The sequence below is a fragment of the Paramormyrops kingsleyae genome, chromosome 17 (assembly GCF_048594095.1).
Source record: "Paramormyrops kingsleyae isolate MSU_618 chromosome 17, PKINGS_0.4, whole genome shotgun sequence".
Taxonomy (NCBI): Eukaryota; Metazoa; Chordata; class Actinopteri; order Osteoglossiformes; family Mormyridae; genus Paramormyrops; species Paramormyrops kingsleyae.
In genome coordinates this window covers 6,670,231-6,688,070 of record NC_132813.1, presented here as the reverse complement: position 1 = coordinate 6,688,070, position 17,840 = coordinate 6,670,231, and the positions used below count along the sequence as shown (strand labels likewise).

At 42.1% G+C, this 17,840-nt stretch overlaps 1 protein-coding gene across 6 annotated transcripts; it reads right to left on the bottom strand.

The window, feature by feature from the left end:
• Positions 1-4,312: 4,312 nt before the first annotated feature.
• Positions 4,313-11,998, bottom strand: LOC111849793 (galectin-5-like). 6 transcript variants are annotated; one of them, XM_072701455.1, is made up of 9 exons: positions 11,766-11,998; positions 11,305-11,393; positions 10,247-10,384; positions 9,791-9,857; positions 9,629-9,661; positions 6,627-6,653; positions 6,424-6,512; positions 5,760-5,916; positions 4,313-4,578 (listed from the first exon to the last, which is right to left on the bottom strand). In XM_072701455.1, the coding sequence occupies exons 1-9, from the start codon at positions 11,889-11,891 to the stop codon at positions 4,432-4,434; spliced, it is 873 nt and encodes a 290-aa protein (XP_072557556.1). In that variant the 5' UTR covers positions 11,892-11,998; the 3' UTR covers positions 4,313-4,431. The 6 variants fall into 6 exon arrangements, with proteins under 6 accessions (XP_072557556.1, XP_023678749.2, XP_023678751.2 ...); XM_023822981.2 differs by having other exon boundaries at positions 9,791-9,910; positions 10,177-10,384; positions 11,766-11,995; XM_023822983.2 differs by having other exon boundaries at positions 9,791-9,910; positions 10,177-10,384; positions 11,629-11,902.
• Positions 11,999-17,840: the final 5,842 nt, after the last annotated feature.

Sequence of the window (17,840 nt, the reverse complement as noted above, 5' to 3'; positions counted from 1 at the left end):
GCGTTATTTCATAGAATATAAGATTGGGAAATAAGATACAGTACGTCACTTCAAGATGTCTACGACCCCTATTCCAAATGTTTTACCAAGGAGGAATGCAAAGCGTGATTAATCAACTGCTAACCAAGGCAACCCAGAGGAGAAGCTAATCTTTAACCATGCCTTATAAGTTCCCGGCGTTTCGGGTTTCAGCTCGTAATTACTGAACATTGGCACGGTGAATTTTTGAAACAACATCGCTTCCAGCGCCGGAAAGGTACACGCCACGCTGCAATCGATAACAATCGGCGAAAGGCAGTAGGGTAAGGCGAGGGGCTGTGCCGCGGGGCCCACGTGGGAGCGCGCTCTAAGATGTGAATGGAGGAAAAAGCCTCAAATTATGAATGGGCCAGAAGGGAGCGCTCCCGCACAGTGCGCGCACTCCAAATATATGCAATCTACATGTAGTTTCTTTACGTTTACTGGAGCTAAACTGGACATTCAAGGAGATCGTCGCTCATCATTGTATATGTAGCTCAGTATGTACCCAGGGCAGGCTTTAGCAACGCGACAGACATCTTTTAAACCGTATACGGCAACTAAAGCAACGAGACTGGTGTTTATTTTCCAACGTATTTTATGTATAAGACTATAGTAAAATTTTTGTATATGTAATGCGCAGAAATAAAATGGCTTTACATGCATGCCTGGTTGTTCACAAATATACCAGAAGAATATATTTCTGACACTAAATATTGCTGCTTTATGCATTTAAAATACAGTATCGTTATTTATATATTACAATAAATTATATTTAGCTGAAATATAAATTCATAGTTGTAAAAATAATATCAACAATACAGGTTAATTTTATTTTTTATTTTAATATGCATCCTTCTTCCACATATGAGACTGTCCCAGGGAACGCCCCCACTTCAAAGTGCTTAGACAGCGGAAGGATGGATGGATATTTATGGTGGGGATAACATAAACAATGCCATTCATTTCTATGATGATACATCAATATTAAAACTCAAACATGCTGGTAAAATCATGCTGGGAATACAGAAGGTATGACATATTTAATTAACCAGGGATGGAAGAAAAGGCTCTATGGCTGAAAATATGGACTCCTACTGCCCACTAGAGGTGAACTTTTGCAACAGCACTAGCAAATCGACACTGGGACATGAGTACTTGGGCTAGCAGATCGTACAGCAGAATCTCCTCACCAATACGGTCACCAGGAACGTGGGTATAATGGTTTGGCAGATGAAACTCCTTACAGGCAAAACCAATTATGAAGGAAAGATGGATTGTAGCTGTTTAATGGAGTTGGATCTTAAAAGATCAAATGAAAGTAACAGCACACACATTTGATTTCTTAGATAGTAAAGTCATATAATAATATTAACTACCAAATAAGAATCATATATACAAAAGCATCATAAATGAAGAAATCTGAGAATATACAGAAAAAAATGACCACCCTCTCCTGGTGCCCTTCTAATGGAGAAAACGTGAGGGAGTGTCTCACTGAGTGCCCTTTTAATGGGGAAAACGTGAGGGAGTGTCTCACCGAGTGCCCTTCTAATGGAGAAAACGTGTGGGAGTGTCTCACCGAGTGCCCTTCTAATGGATAAAACATGAAGGAGTGGAGAAAATTTGAGATCGACTGGCAGTTTCACCTTTTCCATTCTGTTTTACAGATGCAAACATGAGGGTTCACAAAAAATTGAAAATATTTGAAAAATTGGAATTTAACCAACTCCTCCGCAAAACCCCAGCATTCCGCGGCCCCCCTGTCCTTCCAAGTGAGCAAACATGGGAAAAGTGCGCTTGTGATGGAGAGAACAATATCTATGATGTGTCACGCCCACAGGGGCGGGGCAACACAGCAGCTAGCAATTGCCACAAATCCCAACACAATATTTCAATCCAAAGCGAACTACCGAGAGTGCGAAGTATTGTTGCCATGTTAATGACATATACTGATCGCTCCTTTGTCTCGTGTCTTCCTTGCTTGCCCTGCCTGCCTCATCGTGCCCTGCTGTCCTGCCTGACCTGCTTGCCTTCCCTGCCCTGCCCATCCTCTCTACCATCCCATCGTCTTCATGTCTCGTCTCTGCCTGTAGGACTGACTTCTCCGGCTTTAGACCTCCCGCGATCGCCCCAACTACCCGCTTGGATTTCCCTTTTGGTTTTTGGTGCACCCAGCTTTCTTCCTAATAAACCCTTCTCCCGCATTACGGGGTCTGCCTCTTCTCTGGTGCCCAGACACTACAGAATACTTCGCCTTACCATGGACCCCGCAGAGAATCAGAGGCTGCAGCAGCAGGTCTATCACTTGACGTCTCTGGTATCTCAGCTCATGGAAGCGTGAGCGACTCCGATCAGCTTACCTGCCTCCCCTCCCAGAGCGTCCGCTCCGGTTCCCATCACCATGCCCGAAGAATATGACTGCAATCCGGATCACTGTCAGGCTTTCCTGATGCAGTGCGGGTTGTACATAGAGGAACATCTTTCCCATTCCATCATGTCCCAGGTCCCATGTGGCCTACCTACCTTGAGAGGTATCACCGTTGTGCTAACCATTGTGGACCATTTTTCCAAAATGTGTAACGCTGCTTAAACTACCTAATGCTTCTGACCTTGCCGAAGTCTGGAATCCCTGAAGACATCGTGTCAGACAGAGGCCCTCAATTTACATCCCGAGTATTCAAAGTCCTTTGCAACAAGTTGAACATCTCGCTGATGTCTGACTTCTGCTTATCACCCACAGTCCAACGGCTTGGCCGAGAGGACTAATCGAAAGCTCTCAGGCTTCTGTGCAAGGACAAGCCTACAGAGTGGGCAGTACACTTGGTCTGGGCAGAGTACGCGCTGATCACTTGCACAAACCCTGTTACTCACATGTGTCCCTTTCAGTGCATCCTAGGATATTCCCCTCCGCTCTTCCCATGGGAGGCAGATCCCAGTGTGGTACCCCAAGTGGAGGAGTGGTGCCGCGGGGCTACACGTGTTTGGCAGGGGGTCCAATGAGTCTTCTCCCACCAGGGCTCTAAGCAAAAAGCCCAGGCCGATAGACGGAGAAGACTAGTACCGCCATACCAAGTGGGTTAATGGGTCTGGTTGTCCACCTGCAACCTTAAAAATGCCCTCCTACCGTAAGTTGTCGTCTCGATTTATTGGGCCCTTCAAGATTGTGCGAAGGGTGGGTCCTGACTCCTTCCAGTTGGATCTACCACACATGTACCATATCTGCCCTACTTTTCATTCTTCCCTCCTTAAAACTGTTCGTTATAGCCCAGCTCACCCACCGATGGACGTGGCGATTCCACCTCCTACCGTGCCAGATGGCTCCCAGGTCTACCAGGTTCGGACACTACTATACTCTTTGGAAGAGTATAGTACAGTAAAATCCCATTATAACGGACTTGGCAAAACAGTCAGTTATATCCAAAGTCTGTTATATCCAGAGTTGCTGTATGCCCAGAACATAACCACAGGACACCATTTACTCATGCCACACCCCAGCAGACACACTTGTGGTGTAGATTATTATATTGTACATGTAATAATCCAACTTTACTGGACCAGATGCCTGACTATTAATAATCCCAACTACGTATCTGCGCTGGATATCATCGGCACGCCACGCACCTTGTAGGCGGAGCCTGCATGTCCGTTATAGCCGAACAAGAAAGAAGCGTCCCTGGGGACCAAATTGTTTGTCCGTTATAAGCGAAAATCCATCATATGTGAATCCGCTATATCCAATGCTTTTTCTGCATGTTCGTAAAGGCGCACAGCCGGGACCAGCGGACCTCGTCCATTATAGATGATATTCCGTTATAAGTGAGTCCACTATAATGGGATTTTACTGTATATAAACTTCAGTTTTTTTGGAGGTTTGTAACCTATGTTTTATTTAAATGTGTTGCACCTGCTCTTGATTGGTAAAGAAAATGTCAGATAAAGTTGGTTTTACAGCAACTAACTTTCAGTAAATTGCTATTTGTATCTCTTTCAAGTCACTTTATTTTTAGACCTGTTGAAGTGAGAGAAGATCATGTAACTTAGTGGAATTTGGAAATTGTAAAGTCTATTAATTTCTTATTATGAAAATAAAATTTTGCATTGAACAAAAAATTGTTTTTGTTTGTATACGCTATGAATTATAGTTCTTAGATAGAAAATCGGAATCGGCAAAAGTCGGCAAAAATCAGAATCGGCCAAAAATTTGATTGCATTATGTATGAAAGAATTTAGCCAAAGCTTTCAATAAATATGAATCACTGCTGGTAAAGTTCAGTTAACAATGAAAAAGGAGTATAATTTCAACATCAATTTATTCATGGACACATACAGGTAAAGTTGGCAGAAGTAGGAATATATTAGATTGTTTTTTCATTTGTTTTATCATATAATCTGATAAACCGCCTGCCTTCTTCAGAACGTTACTGAGGTCAAGGTCAGATTTCCATCCACTTCCAAGATACTGATCTGCCGTAAGTTCCGGTGGCGGTGGTTGAAGGTGAATGCCTGTACGCCATTGACGATAATCCTGTACAAATGACTTTCACAAATGACAATCATCTGAAAAGAAAGAATGAGGCCTCAGAGAAGAAGCAGATATCTGAAGACATAGAAGCAAAGCATGACTAGTGACACGGCCTCCTGCATATCTGACGTTACTTTTATATGGGCGGAGTTTATTGTATTTAAATCATTGATAGCTTTAATATCCATAGTAACACTCATCTATTCCGCCCATTTTTCCACACGGACTCTTCCTGTACTGGGTTGAGTCTGGAACCTATCCAATGAAAAACAGGACACAAGGGAGGAGACATCCTGAAAGGAGTGGCAGTGTATCACAGAGCACATGTACAATATTTGAGCCAAACACTCCCTCTGGTGGTGGATGCAGCTAATACCGTGTGGTGATTTGGATAACGTGACATGCACTTGATTTAGGAGGCGGGAAGTTCATGAATTCTACAGTTTGTCCAGAAGGCAGACACATGAAATAAAATTCATTTATTTGTAGTACTGTTACAGTTTTAATTTTTTAAAGCAAAAGGAAGTTAGGAAAGTGATGTAAGATTTCAGTAAATGGTTTATTCTAATATCGCTAACCGTGTGCTAGCATACCATGCATTTACGGCTAGCGATCTATATTGTTTTAAATTGGTGAACTTGGTTATTAAATGTATATGTGTATTTCTGAGTTTTATTGGAGAGACACTAAATATTTGTAATTGTAAAATTTCTATTTTAAACTTTGTTTTCACGGTGGAGATTTCAGGTCCAGAGAGTACAAATCCAGACCAAGATTTTGTTTCAATGAACCAGTTGAGTATAAAGAGTCACAGTCACAGAGTACTCAACTGGTACTTTGTTTGAAATACAAATATTCCAAGATACACTAACCAAAGAATAAATACTTTGCAAACACCAGCATCAAGCATGGACTCGTTATGTGACCATTGCAGTTAAAGTGGGGAGTAGAGAACTTGGAGGAAATCCACAGTGACACAAGGAAAACATAGAAACTGACACATGTAGAGTAAGTGTGTGATTCTGTGTGCCCTGCGATCACATCCAGGATGTACCACTGCATTGTGCCCTATGCTGCCTAGGACAGGCTCCAAACTCCCCACGAACCTGTACTGGAGAAGTAGTTGGTAGATGCTTCAGTATCCAACCACAGTACACTTGTGACACAAGACCTCCAGCAAATTCAGTGGGAAAGGAGTAGAGGTGGCGCCCGTTACCGTGAACATCTGGCCTCGGCTGAAGGGCATGCCTCCGGAACGTTCCTCCGTGCCCCATCTGCCTTGTTCCTGGTTATTGCACACCACTGTATTCTCATCAAAGCGGGGGTTCAACTGCAAGGCGATCCCTGACACATAGCTCAGGTTGACGTGGAACCTGTGTATAGATGTCAAGAAGACATTATTTTTTTGTTATTTCTCCTGTCCTGTGTCTCCTTACCTCTAACCCCCAATGATCAACAAAGGGACAAAGCACATGATTCAGAGAACAAAACCTCTCTTATAAACTGATGGAATGACCTCAGGCTGAAAAAAATTGCTTTCAATGCATAAAGTGACTGTCATCACCATTGATGTGTGCAAATAGCTAATTAAATGCGTGAAGCTACATCCTGGTCTCACACACACCATGGGGCCGTGTGTGGTTCAGCGGGTTAGTATGCTGCGCCTGTGATCAGAAGGGGGTTGGTTCAAATCCCATGGTTGGCAGAGTGATTTCAGTGTTGGGCACCTGAGCAAGACCCTTAACCCTCAATTGCTCCAGGAACTGTCTGATCTGGTTTTCTCAATTGTATCTCACTTTCGATAAACGATCTGCTAAATAAATCAAATGTAATATAAATGATCTGTGTCACACAGGTGTGAGATCCTGCTCGCACCAGACCTTTTAGCGTCCGGATGGACCACGCCCTGGATGGTGATGTTCCTCCCCGCACGAAGTCCACCTCGAATGGTGGCCTTGTACGGAATGACCTGGGTGCACAAAAAACAATTGGAGTCACCAGGACACTCTGGCCACGCCCACTGTGATGTGAGCACCATGGCAACGATGGTTATTGGATGGTAAATCGAGGGGGGTGTACTTACAAAGGAGGGAGAATATCTAGGCATGGCCTGTAAAATAAAGAGTTACGGCAACAATATTAAATTAAATCAGTCAGGTAGGAAGACAACTACATCCCTGTAAGGGAATATTTTCTTAGCCACCTCTTCAGATGATGTATAATGTCTGACAGAATAACAAAAACATATCTGATTGTGGCCTTTCTTCCCAAGAAGTAATCCTGACAAGCCTCCTTTGCAAAAAAAAAAAGTACCACTGAAAAGGGAATATGGGAAAGGTAAATGGAAAAAAAGAAAAAATTCAAAACAAAGAAATTTCTTCAACTTTTAGTTCTATTGTCATGCTATGAGAGCAGATTGGTAACCGAAGAGCAAATTTCTAAAAAAAGTTCTTCATTGGATCACAATGAGGACTGAGTGAGTTTTGGCTCTAATTACTGCAACATACAACGAGGAAGCCTGAGTTTAGGTCATTCGCGGTCAAAGGACTGAAGGAGTTCAGGAAATTTGCTATTTAAATGGAAAGAAAAACGTAGAAGAGGTGAATTGAAAAAGACAAAATGCCCAAAATAATTGTATCTACCAGCCCACAATATTTACTCATTTTATAGTCATGCACTAAGGCTGACATTCAGGATGTCCTAGTCCAGTGTTTCCCAATCTGGTCCTCAGGGGAATCACAGACAGGCCACATTTTTGCTCGGATGGGAGCTACATGCCTTAATTTTGCGTTGATGTAATTTTTACAGGCACGTTTCTCTGCTATTACAGCATGGAGTGGCTTGAAAGTGTCATGAAAGTATCGAGTATAAATCGGCTCTAACCTGTCAACGTGTGTGAACCCGACCTGTTTGTCTTAATAAACACCCCCTATGTACGGTTTTCTTTGAACGCAGTCTGCATTTGGGTCGTGCCTTGTTTGATGAGGTGACAAGAATCTGTGTTCAACAGCCTAGATAGTGGATATGTTAATGAAACAGTGTCAGAAATCACCGTCAGAAATTCAGTCCCACTCCGGCCCTGACTACTTTGCTCCTATTACTTCACTTTCTCCAAATTAAACATATGATTCAGCATATCAGACAACACAGTGAACCTCTTCATTTCAGTGGTTATTATTAAAAGCCAAAATATCATATAGTAACCAGTATAATGCATTGCAGACTGAACACCATGAACCATAAGCCATCTCTGACCTCTCATTTCTTTTATGAGAAATGAATACAACAAAAAACAATCCCCTATGTGACAGATGACAAGTCAAACAAATAAAAAAATAGTAAGCTGTCATTCTTTGGAAATTAAATTCAATTAAATCTGCAGCTAAAACAATAAGAGAACACCTTCCAAATTAGCAGTCTCTTTTTTGTGTGTTAAATAGTAAAGCTAAATTTTGGTACCTAGCGGAAATGCACCATACTGTGACTGAAATAGTAAAGAAAGTCATTTTGTTAATAATACAAACAGTTATTCATATTCATTAGAAGCAAACACAATTGTAGTGTTTCTTTAGTTCACTTTTTTGTATTTCCCTTTCCAATATGATTTCCCTTGTTGTAAATGGTTCATTTCATTTTGTTTTTATAGAGTTCTCTTCCCAGTTGCCCTAAGGCGTCTCATGACATCTAACGACAGCACTGCAGAGCGCCACTGCACTCCTTCAGTTAACACTGTTAGTGTGTGAATACTTACAGGAAAAACATGTGGAGGAGGACGGTAAGACTAAGGGTGTTTTCACACTTGGTCCGTTTCATCCTTTAATGCGAACTCAGATCGATTGGTCAGCATTTTTCGAGTATACGTGAACACGCCAAACGAACTCAGGCCCCTTTGAAACAAACCGAACTGAGATCACATCAGGAGGTAGTCTCAGTCCGGTTCGCTTTTAGTCCACGTCACGGTTCGTTTAACTTTGCATTATGAACACAAAACGGTCCTGGCTTGCTTCGACAATTTTTACCTTTTAGGCTGTAGGCAGATCACGTGGTACAATCCTGATAAACAAGCAAAAACAATGGCTGCAAGTGTGGGACGTGGAATAGTTTGGTCAGAAGAGGAGACTAAGGCGCTTCTTGACATTTGGAACGAAGAAAACATAAAACGTCAACTATCTACAATACACAGGAATTTGCATCCATTTTGCAGGACTCTTGTTTGAAGTGAAAACTACCCAGAATCCAAAGCAGTAAAGGTCTGAGAGCTCCATAAGAACTTGAAGTATGAACAGAAAAAGGACTGAGGCCCCATCTGAGCTGAAGTAAACCAGAAAGAGAACGGAGTCCACTTTCAAATGAACTCGCATTGTGAAAAAAAAGAACTGAGCCCCCTTTCTGTTGGTCCACTTTTGGAACCACTTCTAGAGGTCTGAGTTTGGTTCCTTTAAAGAGGACTAGCCTATATGTGAAAACATCCTCAAAGAAATGGACAAAAAAACATGACTTTTAGAAAGTCAGGTCAATGACACATAAACTCTGAAAATAAAACCGTTTTAACAATAACGTGCCCAAAGAAGGTTTCAAATTTCAAACAAAGGCAGCCGTGAGCTGAACTAAAACGGTCATTTTTTTAAATTAAACCAAGTTATGAAAGCATGTGAATACTGCATGAAACCACTGCCTTCGCATGATACACCAGTTTTGTCTGCACACTGCCATACGTCAAATTGCCCTTAAGTTTATACATTTGAGAATTATTAAAGTGCAAAAGTGTCAGGTGATCCACGACAGCCAAAGCATTGACACTAAGTCAGGGAAGCCCAAATCCAGTCCTAGAAGGCCGGAGCCCTGTGTAGCTTAGTTCTTTCTCTGTTCCACCACAAATGATTCAGCTCAAGAGATGTGTGATAATTAGCAAAAGGAGTTGAATCAGGTGTATTAAACGATTCAAAAAATGTGCAGAGTTTGACACCTCTGCTTTAAGTCAATCCTGACAATGCAGTATAAGTCATTTTCATTTTCTTGGGCAACATAAGTTAATCATTTTGATCATGTGCGTTTTCGGTAAACTCATTCCAAGTTGATACATACAGGAAATGTTTGCCGAGGTGGCATATATGGAGCCTGCAGAGGGAAAAAACACCATTAGCATTTAATGTTACGCAACATTTCTTTTCAGATCCTACAAATTAATTCAATGTGCAGCTAGTCTTGTTCAGTAATTTTCAGGTTGCCACCTGCCCGTTAGCTCACCATGGGATTTTGGAAGCTGATGGAGGCCAGCTCAACTCCACCATCCACTGCGATGGTGTCCATTTGACTGAAGGGGATACGGTGATTAAATTCCATGAAGTGGTTCCCATTGGCTATTAACTGAGGATGAAGTAATTACACTAATTACAGTTGACCTTGAGGTCTATTTATTTGATTTCATGAAATAAAACCAAGTAATATCAGTACTTTAAGGCATTTTTGATGGGGCATGAAATGTGCATATAATATACTCTTGACTCCCCCAATAGCAATTAAAATCGGCAATAACACAGTAAATAGATTAATAATTATATGATCTATTCTATATGTGATGGTAATGACATATAGGCATGGACTGATGTCGTAATGGGTTTCATTCTTCTGACCTTGTATTTGTCAGGACTGACCATGATAGTCAGCATGAATATGGAGCACCGAGGGAAAGGAGCCTCGTACTTTCGCTTCTCTGCGCCCCACGCTGAGTTCCTGCAGGTGTTCAGGACCACGTATGCAGGATGACTATCAAACCTCTGGTTGAAGTGAAGTGCTACGTCCGCTCCAACCCTCGATCCGCACTGCAAATTCACATGGAACCTGGAGTAAAGTACGAGATACAGAAATGAGATTTCACTCGCATTTCAGCTGACACAATCCCTTTTCTCCCCATGACTTTACGACTTGTGTTAGTACAGGGTTTCTGCAGGTTTCAACAAGTTAAATTGAAGACTTAAGACCATTTCGAAACCATTGTGATCGCAATTTAAGACATATTTCACATCCATGCTGGAAAAATAAGTGTTTAGGATGTGAAGGAAGATAAGAGTCCCGGAATTACTCACATAGTAAATTTATTTATTCACATTCATTATGAACATTAATTAATTAATTGTTTTATTATTATTATCATTATTATTATTGTTGTTATTATTATTATTACTGAGAGGAGACGCCCACGGTAGCCCACACACCATATCGCAAAACTAACTGCTCCGATAAAACTCTGACTGGGCTACACAGTTAATGATTAGCAGGTAGTAATTATTGGCTCCATGTTGGTTTAGTTTTGTAGTTTCGTTAAAGCGTAATAAATATTTTTCCCCCAAAACACATTTAAAAGCGAGACTTCAATTAATGCAGCTTTATAAAACTACAGTAGCCCCCCCGTATCCACGGGTGATGCGTTCTTAAGACAACGGATAAGTTCCCTACTCAGCGGCTTACAGGCTGTACTCGCGTGCAGCGCGATTTTAAACTTAGGAAGCCTGCTGTCATTTTTAAACTTTTTTTCCGACAGCAGTAAACTGCAGATAGTTATAATTGGATTCGTGATTTTAGTTAATAATCCAGTCAATTTCTAAGACCTCTGAAAATCGTTGGCCGCTGTCATTTTAAGGGCTAAAATTCAGATTATTGGATTTCAGACTTTTTAACAACTTTCAAGATAGCGGAAACCCTGTAGCCTACTAGTATAGAAACTGATTTAGACCTAAATCAAATCAAATTAAGTCCAGAACCTCTTCGCGTTGTGTTTAACTCTTCCGGTAATGGTGATCGTTTTCCAATTTTGAAGTCCACCTTGAAAATGACCGGTGAAGGGGACAGTCTGTGGAAATACGTGATGATATATTTAGTATGATACGTTAAGGATGACATATGTTCAACAACGGATTGTGTAATTGGCATAGTCATACTGTAAAGTCAAAAGCTGTGAATTAACATTGTCTAACATTAAAATACTGAATTAAATGCAAAGTGAAAACTACGGAGATCATATTTTCCCCATCACTATAAATCCGTTAAATAGCATGTTTTCTAAAGCCATATGTAATTTTACTCACCGGGTTAAAAAACGGTTGCTGGGTGCGATACGACATCGTTTGTATAACGGCTGCTCAAGTGATACAGGTTTAAACGCAACTTATCCTAAAGCTATACCTCACTTCTGCTTCCCGAAGTTTCGTTTTCCTGGGCCTACCTGCGTAGTGGTGTCGTGACGTAAAGAACTAAGGACTGGAGGGGAGGCGTGGTGGTGAAACAAAGAGGAAAGGTTTATTGCTGTAAATGGACAGAGACTGGAAACGAAAGGATCACGAGGGATCATAGACGGGTGGACTTCCAACCAAGAAAGGCAAAAGTAAAAGGCAGGCACGATGTCAATGACCGGACTGGGGCTGACGAGACAAACAGGTACTTAAATACAAGGACCGACGAGGGGTAACAATTAAGCAACAGGCGTGGCTCAGCAGGGTCGTGTTAGGGAGGAGACAGGAGGTTCAGGTGTGAAGGACGCGACAAGTGGAGTGGATAATAAAGCAACAAGTTAAACAATATCTGTGTACGTTTCAACTACATTAAAATTTCCGGCAGCATACCCTATCGCAAATATTTAATAAACGCTTACCTTCGTGTGACAACCTGACAAAGCAATTTCACTCTAAATTATAATATCATTGTATAACCATGACGCTGTTTCTGACGCAACTGCACACATGGTATCCTCTAATGTTAATTCGGTCGCATGAGTTACTCTAGTGATTCCGCTTTACATTTTTGCTGGCATATCTTACTTCTTTAAAAAAATATCCTCAGTAACAAAAAAAGTTAAGCACCCAAATGGAGTGGTGGAAATGTAATGCATCTGCATGTGGTAAAAGGTCATGTGACTGTGACACATGTGGCACTTTAAAGCCAATGATTATAATATCAGATGAAATGGAGAACAGAGTTGGCAGTATTGGCACACTGTTGGTTACATGTTAGTAGGGTTTGGCACCCCCCGGGCCTGGATACATGCAGCGATATGGTGCAGAAGGGAGTCGTACAGCCGTTGTATTCTCTCCTGCGGCAAGTCGGCCTACAGCTGTTGTAACTAGCCCTCGAGATCCTGGAGATTGGCACTGGGTCTAAGTTGGGAAAGATGCTGATGCTCAACAAGGTGTGAGAGAAAAAGCACAGACAAGATTCGAACCCCCAGCCTTGAAGGTGTGGAGCACAGTTCAAGCACCAGTGTGCCACACTGAGTCATATGACACTTGAAATGAAATAGCACTTTATTCATCATGAGTATGTAAGAACATAAGAAATTTACAAACGAGAGGAGGCCATTCGGCCCATCAAGCTCGTTTGGGGAGAACTTAACTAATAGCTCAGAGTTGTTAAAATCTTATCTAGCTCTGATTTAAAGGAACCCGGGGTTTTACCTTCCGCTACACTAGCAGGAAGACTATTCCATACTATAACTACATGCTGTGTAAAGAAGTGCTTCCTCAAATTTGTTTTTAAATGTTCTCCTGCTAATTTTCACTTATGGCCAATTGGGAGTTCTAGTATTTAAACTCAAAAATGCTTTTCAATTCAATTTTTCAATTTTATGTATATAGCGCATTATCACAACATTACATTGTCTCAATGCGCTTTACATCTCTGCCTCGTAAGGACCCTCCAGTGAGTAAGCCAAAGGCAATGGTGGCAAGGAAAAACTCCCTAAGAGGAAGAAACCTTGGGAGGAACCAGACCCAAAGGGGGAGCCCATCCTCCAGGGGCCGGCAGATGAGTCAAACAAACAAGATGAAATGACTAAGCTAATACAGGGGTTGAAATATATGTTTCAATGCAGCGGCCGACCGGTGCAGGCACGTGGTGCTTGATGCACGATGGCTGGATTAATAGAGGCACAGCCGCAGGGAAGGATGGCGAGGCATCGTGTTGAGCCAAGGGCAGGCAGGTTGGAGGGTAGTTGCCGGTGGTGGAGGTAATTGTCTTGTAGGCAGCAGAGGCATAAATTCTTCAACGACATTGTGCTCCATGGAGCACACCCCAGAAGGGGTGAGGGAGGAAGTAAGAAAAAATTGTGTATTAGTCACAGTTGAGGAAACCAGAGGCAGTGCAAGCAAACTGATCGAGTGCAATATTCGTCTAGGCTCCGGCAGATCTGAGTATAGCAGCATGAGAAAGAGGGAGAGACAGGCGGGAACACAGGCATGGGGACTCCCTGAACATCAGCACTCTAGTGTAAAGCTAGAGTGACAGCACTGACGCATCAGTTTATCCAAAGCCAATGACACCGATCCCCACCCAGCTCATCACCTCATACTGTTAGTCTGACTGGGAGTGAGGGACTAGCTGGAACCAGAACTAGGTTTCCTATACGCTAAGCTATACAAGTGCGTTTTTAATCTAGACTTGAAAAGCGAGAGTGTGCCTGAATCCCGCACATCCGCCGGGAGACCATTCCACAGCTGCGGCGCTCTGTAAGAGAATGCTCTGCAGCCTGCCGTAGCCCTGTCTACTTTAGGAACTAATAGATATCCTGCTCCTTGTGAACGAAGCAGGCGAGAAGGGTTGTAAGGGACCAGAAGATCATTAAGATATTGTGGTGCAAGGCCATTCAGAGTTTTGTAGGTCAATAGCAATAATTTGTAATCAATCCTAAACTTGACCAGTAGCCAGTGCAGGGAAGACAGGATAGGGCTAATGTGATAAAATTTTTTAGTTTTTATGAGAACTCTGGCAGCTGCATTTTGTACTTTTCACATATTCCATACTGATGTCCATGAGAGACACAGACATATATACCACTGAGAGCAAGTTTTAGGATCTGAGCCCAGGTCAGCTAATGTCCAGCATCCCTACAGCAGCTGTCACAGTCAAAGCCCAACAATATCATTCTAATGGCCACAGGATTCAAACCCACATCCTTTGGGATAGAGGCACAGGGTCCTAACGCCCCCACTTCAAAGTGATTAGATAGGGGAAGAATGGATGGATATTTTTGGTGGGGATAACAGAAATAATGGCATGTATATCCATGATGGTATATCAATATTAAAACTCAAACATACTGGTAAAATCATGCTGGGAATACAGAAGGTATGACATATTTAATTAACCAGGGATGGAAGAAAAGGCTCTATGGCTGAAAATATGGACTCCTACTGCCCACTAGAGGTGAACTTTTGCAACAGCACTAGCAAATCGACACTGGGACATGAGTACTTGGGCTAGCAGATCGTACAGCAGAATCTCCTCACCAATACGGTCACCAGGAACGTAGGTATAATGGTTTGGCAGATGAAACTCCTTACAGACAAAACCAATTGTGCAGGAAAGATGAATTGTAGCTATTTAATGGAGCTGGATCTTAAAAGACCAAACGAAAGTAACAGCACACACATTTGATTTCTTAGATAGTAAAGTCATATAATAATATTAACTACCAAATAAGAATCATATATACAAAAGCATCATAAATGAAGAAATCTGAGAATATACAGAAAAAAATGACCACCCTCTCCTGGTGCCCTTCTAATGGAGAAAACGTGAGGGAGTGTCTCACTGAGTGCCCTTCTAATGGAGAAAACGTGAGGGAGTGTCTCACTGAGTGCCCTTCTAATGGAGAAAACGTGAGGGAGTGTCTCACTGAGTGCCCTTCTAATGGAGAAAACGTGAGGGAGTGTCTCACTGAGTGCCCTTCTAATGGAGAAAACGTGAGGGAGTGTCTCACTGAGTGCCCTTCCAATGAAGAAAACGTGAGGGAGTGTCTCAGTGAGTGCCCTTCTAATGGACAAAACGTGAGGGAGTGACTCACTGAGTGCCCTTCTAATGGACAAAATGTGAGGGAGTGTCTCACTGAGTGCCCTTCTAATGGACAAAATTTGAGATTGACTGGCAGTCTCACCTTTTTCATTTTTTTTGCAGATGCGAACATGGATGGTTCACAAAAAATTCAAAATATTTGAAAAATTGGAAATTAAGCAACCCCTCCTCAAAACCCCAACTTTCTGTGGCCCCGTGGAATACTGGGCAAGAATCAGTACCGGTCTACGATCTGGGAGTTGGGATCTCTACTATAAAGGGTACGCATAGTCTCAAACGAGACAAGAAATTGTGATGAAGTGCCCAAACAGCTGCCCCTCCAGGGGGTAAAGTGTAAATTATTGCTGTATAGGGTGTCCGTCCATGTGTGAGAATGTGGGGGATTGTCCTAAGGGAAGCACCTCCAGTGGATAGAATGTGATGCAGTGCCATATAAGGTAATATAACTGGGTAAACTTGAGGTGTTTCCCTTAGAAAGTAGCTCATGCAGTGCCCTGTCCTCCCGAGTGAGCAAACATGGGAAAATTGCGCTTGTGATGGAGAGAACAATATCGCTGATTGGTGTCCAACTATGACATGCAGTTTCTTACACATGCGAGAAGACCACCATACATAGCATATTATTATACTTGGGGGGGATGATGCACATTATGCAATAAGTGCCCCTTTTATTCTTTTTGCCCCTGCCTTACGAACAGCTTGATTCTGCCACCGGTCATACATGTAAAATGGATTACAAATACAGTAAAACCGGTCTAAGTCGAGACTCGCGGGGCCAGCTTAAAAGTGACGACATAGAGAATTGAAACATCATTAGGAAAAATCAGGACTTTTGCTTGAGCGTCGACTTGTGGACATTGACGAGTTACAAGCCGGCGACTTAGACCAGTTTTACTGTAAATAGAGATGCACCGACCGACCGGCCAGGCACCTGAATCCACCGATTTTCAGCGTCCTCTGCACGGACCGGAGATCGACTGATCAGTCTCATGTATTTCCAATACCGAACGGGTCCGTTTTACGCATGCGCCATACGCACAGCGGCGCAGGCAGTAACCTCAGAGCCACGAGCACACTCACGGCCACACGAACAGAATGGAAGTATGGAATTTCTTCTGTGTGAGTGAAGACGACACAAAGCTTGCAATTTGTAATACATGTAAAGCCAAAATTAACCGTGGGGAAAACATGGTGGAACATCGGAGGTAAACTTTACATTGACTATTAAACATATACTAGGCTATGTAATCTTGAAAACGAATAATCATTAATTTGCAGAACTAGCCGAGGTTTTTTTTCCTATGACAGAGTAAAACCATTTTAGCAAAACTTTAACCCTCTGCGCTATTAATGTCTGTACAATTCGAAGGTATGAAACAGCCGGATCTTAATCTAGCTGACTAGCGATGTAAGAACTGTAGCCTATGTAGGCTACATAACATGCGATGTTGGTATTAATAATATTACCCTGCACACCCCACGACAGTATAGTACAGTAAAATCCCGTTATAACGGACTTGGCAGAACAGTCAGTTATATCCAAAGTCTGTTAGGCCTATATCCAGAGTTGCTGTATGCCCAGAACACAACTACAAGACACCATTTACTCATGCCACACCCCAGCAGACACACTTGTGGTAGGCCTTGGGGCCCTGGGGACCAAATTGTTTGTCCGTTATAAGCGAAATTCTGTTATATGTGAGTCCACTATATCCAATGCTTTTTCTGCATGTCCCTTATAGCCGAACAAAACTACAGCTAGAAGCGTCCCTGGGGACCAAATTGTTTGTCCGTTATAAGCGAAATTCCGTTATATGCGAGTCCGCTATATCCGATGCTTTTTCTGCATGTTCGTAAAGGCGCACGGCCGGGACCAGCGGACCTCGCCCGTTATAGACGACATTCTGTTATAAGCGAGTCCACTATAACGGGATTTTACTGTAGGCCTATATAAACTTCAGTATTATTTGGAGGTTTGTAACCTGTGGACTTATGTTTTATTTAAATGGACTTTGTTTTATTTAAATGTGTTGCACCTGCTCTTGTTTGGTAAAGAAAATGTCAGACAAAGTTGGTTGTATAGCAATTAATTTTCCGTAAATTGTTATTTGTAACTCTTTCCAGTCACTTTATTTTGAGACCTGTTTAAGTGAGAGAAGATGATGTAACTTGGTGGAGTTTGGAAATTGTAAAGTCTATTAATTTTTTATTATGAAAATAAAGTTTTGCATTGGAGAAAAATTTGTTTTTGTTTGTATACGCTGTGAATTATAGTTCTTAGAAAATTGGAATCGGCAAGAGTCGGTATCGGCAGGTCACACTTGCAAAAAAACCCGAATCGTTCAAAACGTTGCAGTCGGTGCATCTCTAGTTACAAAAATTTGGTTGTATTATGTATGAAAGAATTTAGCCAAAGCCTTCCTGGTAAAGTTAATTTAACAATGAAAAATTAGTA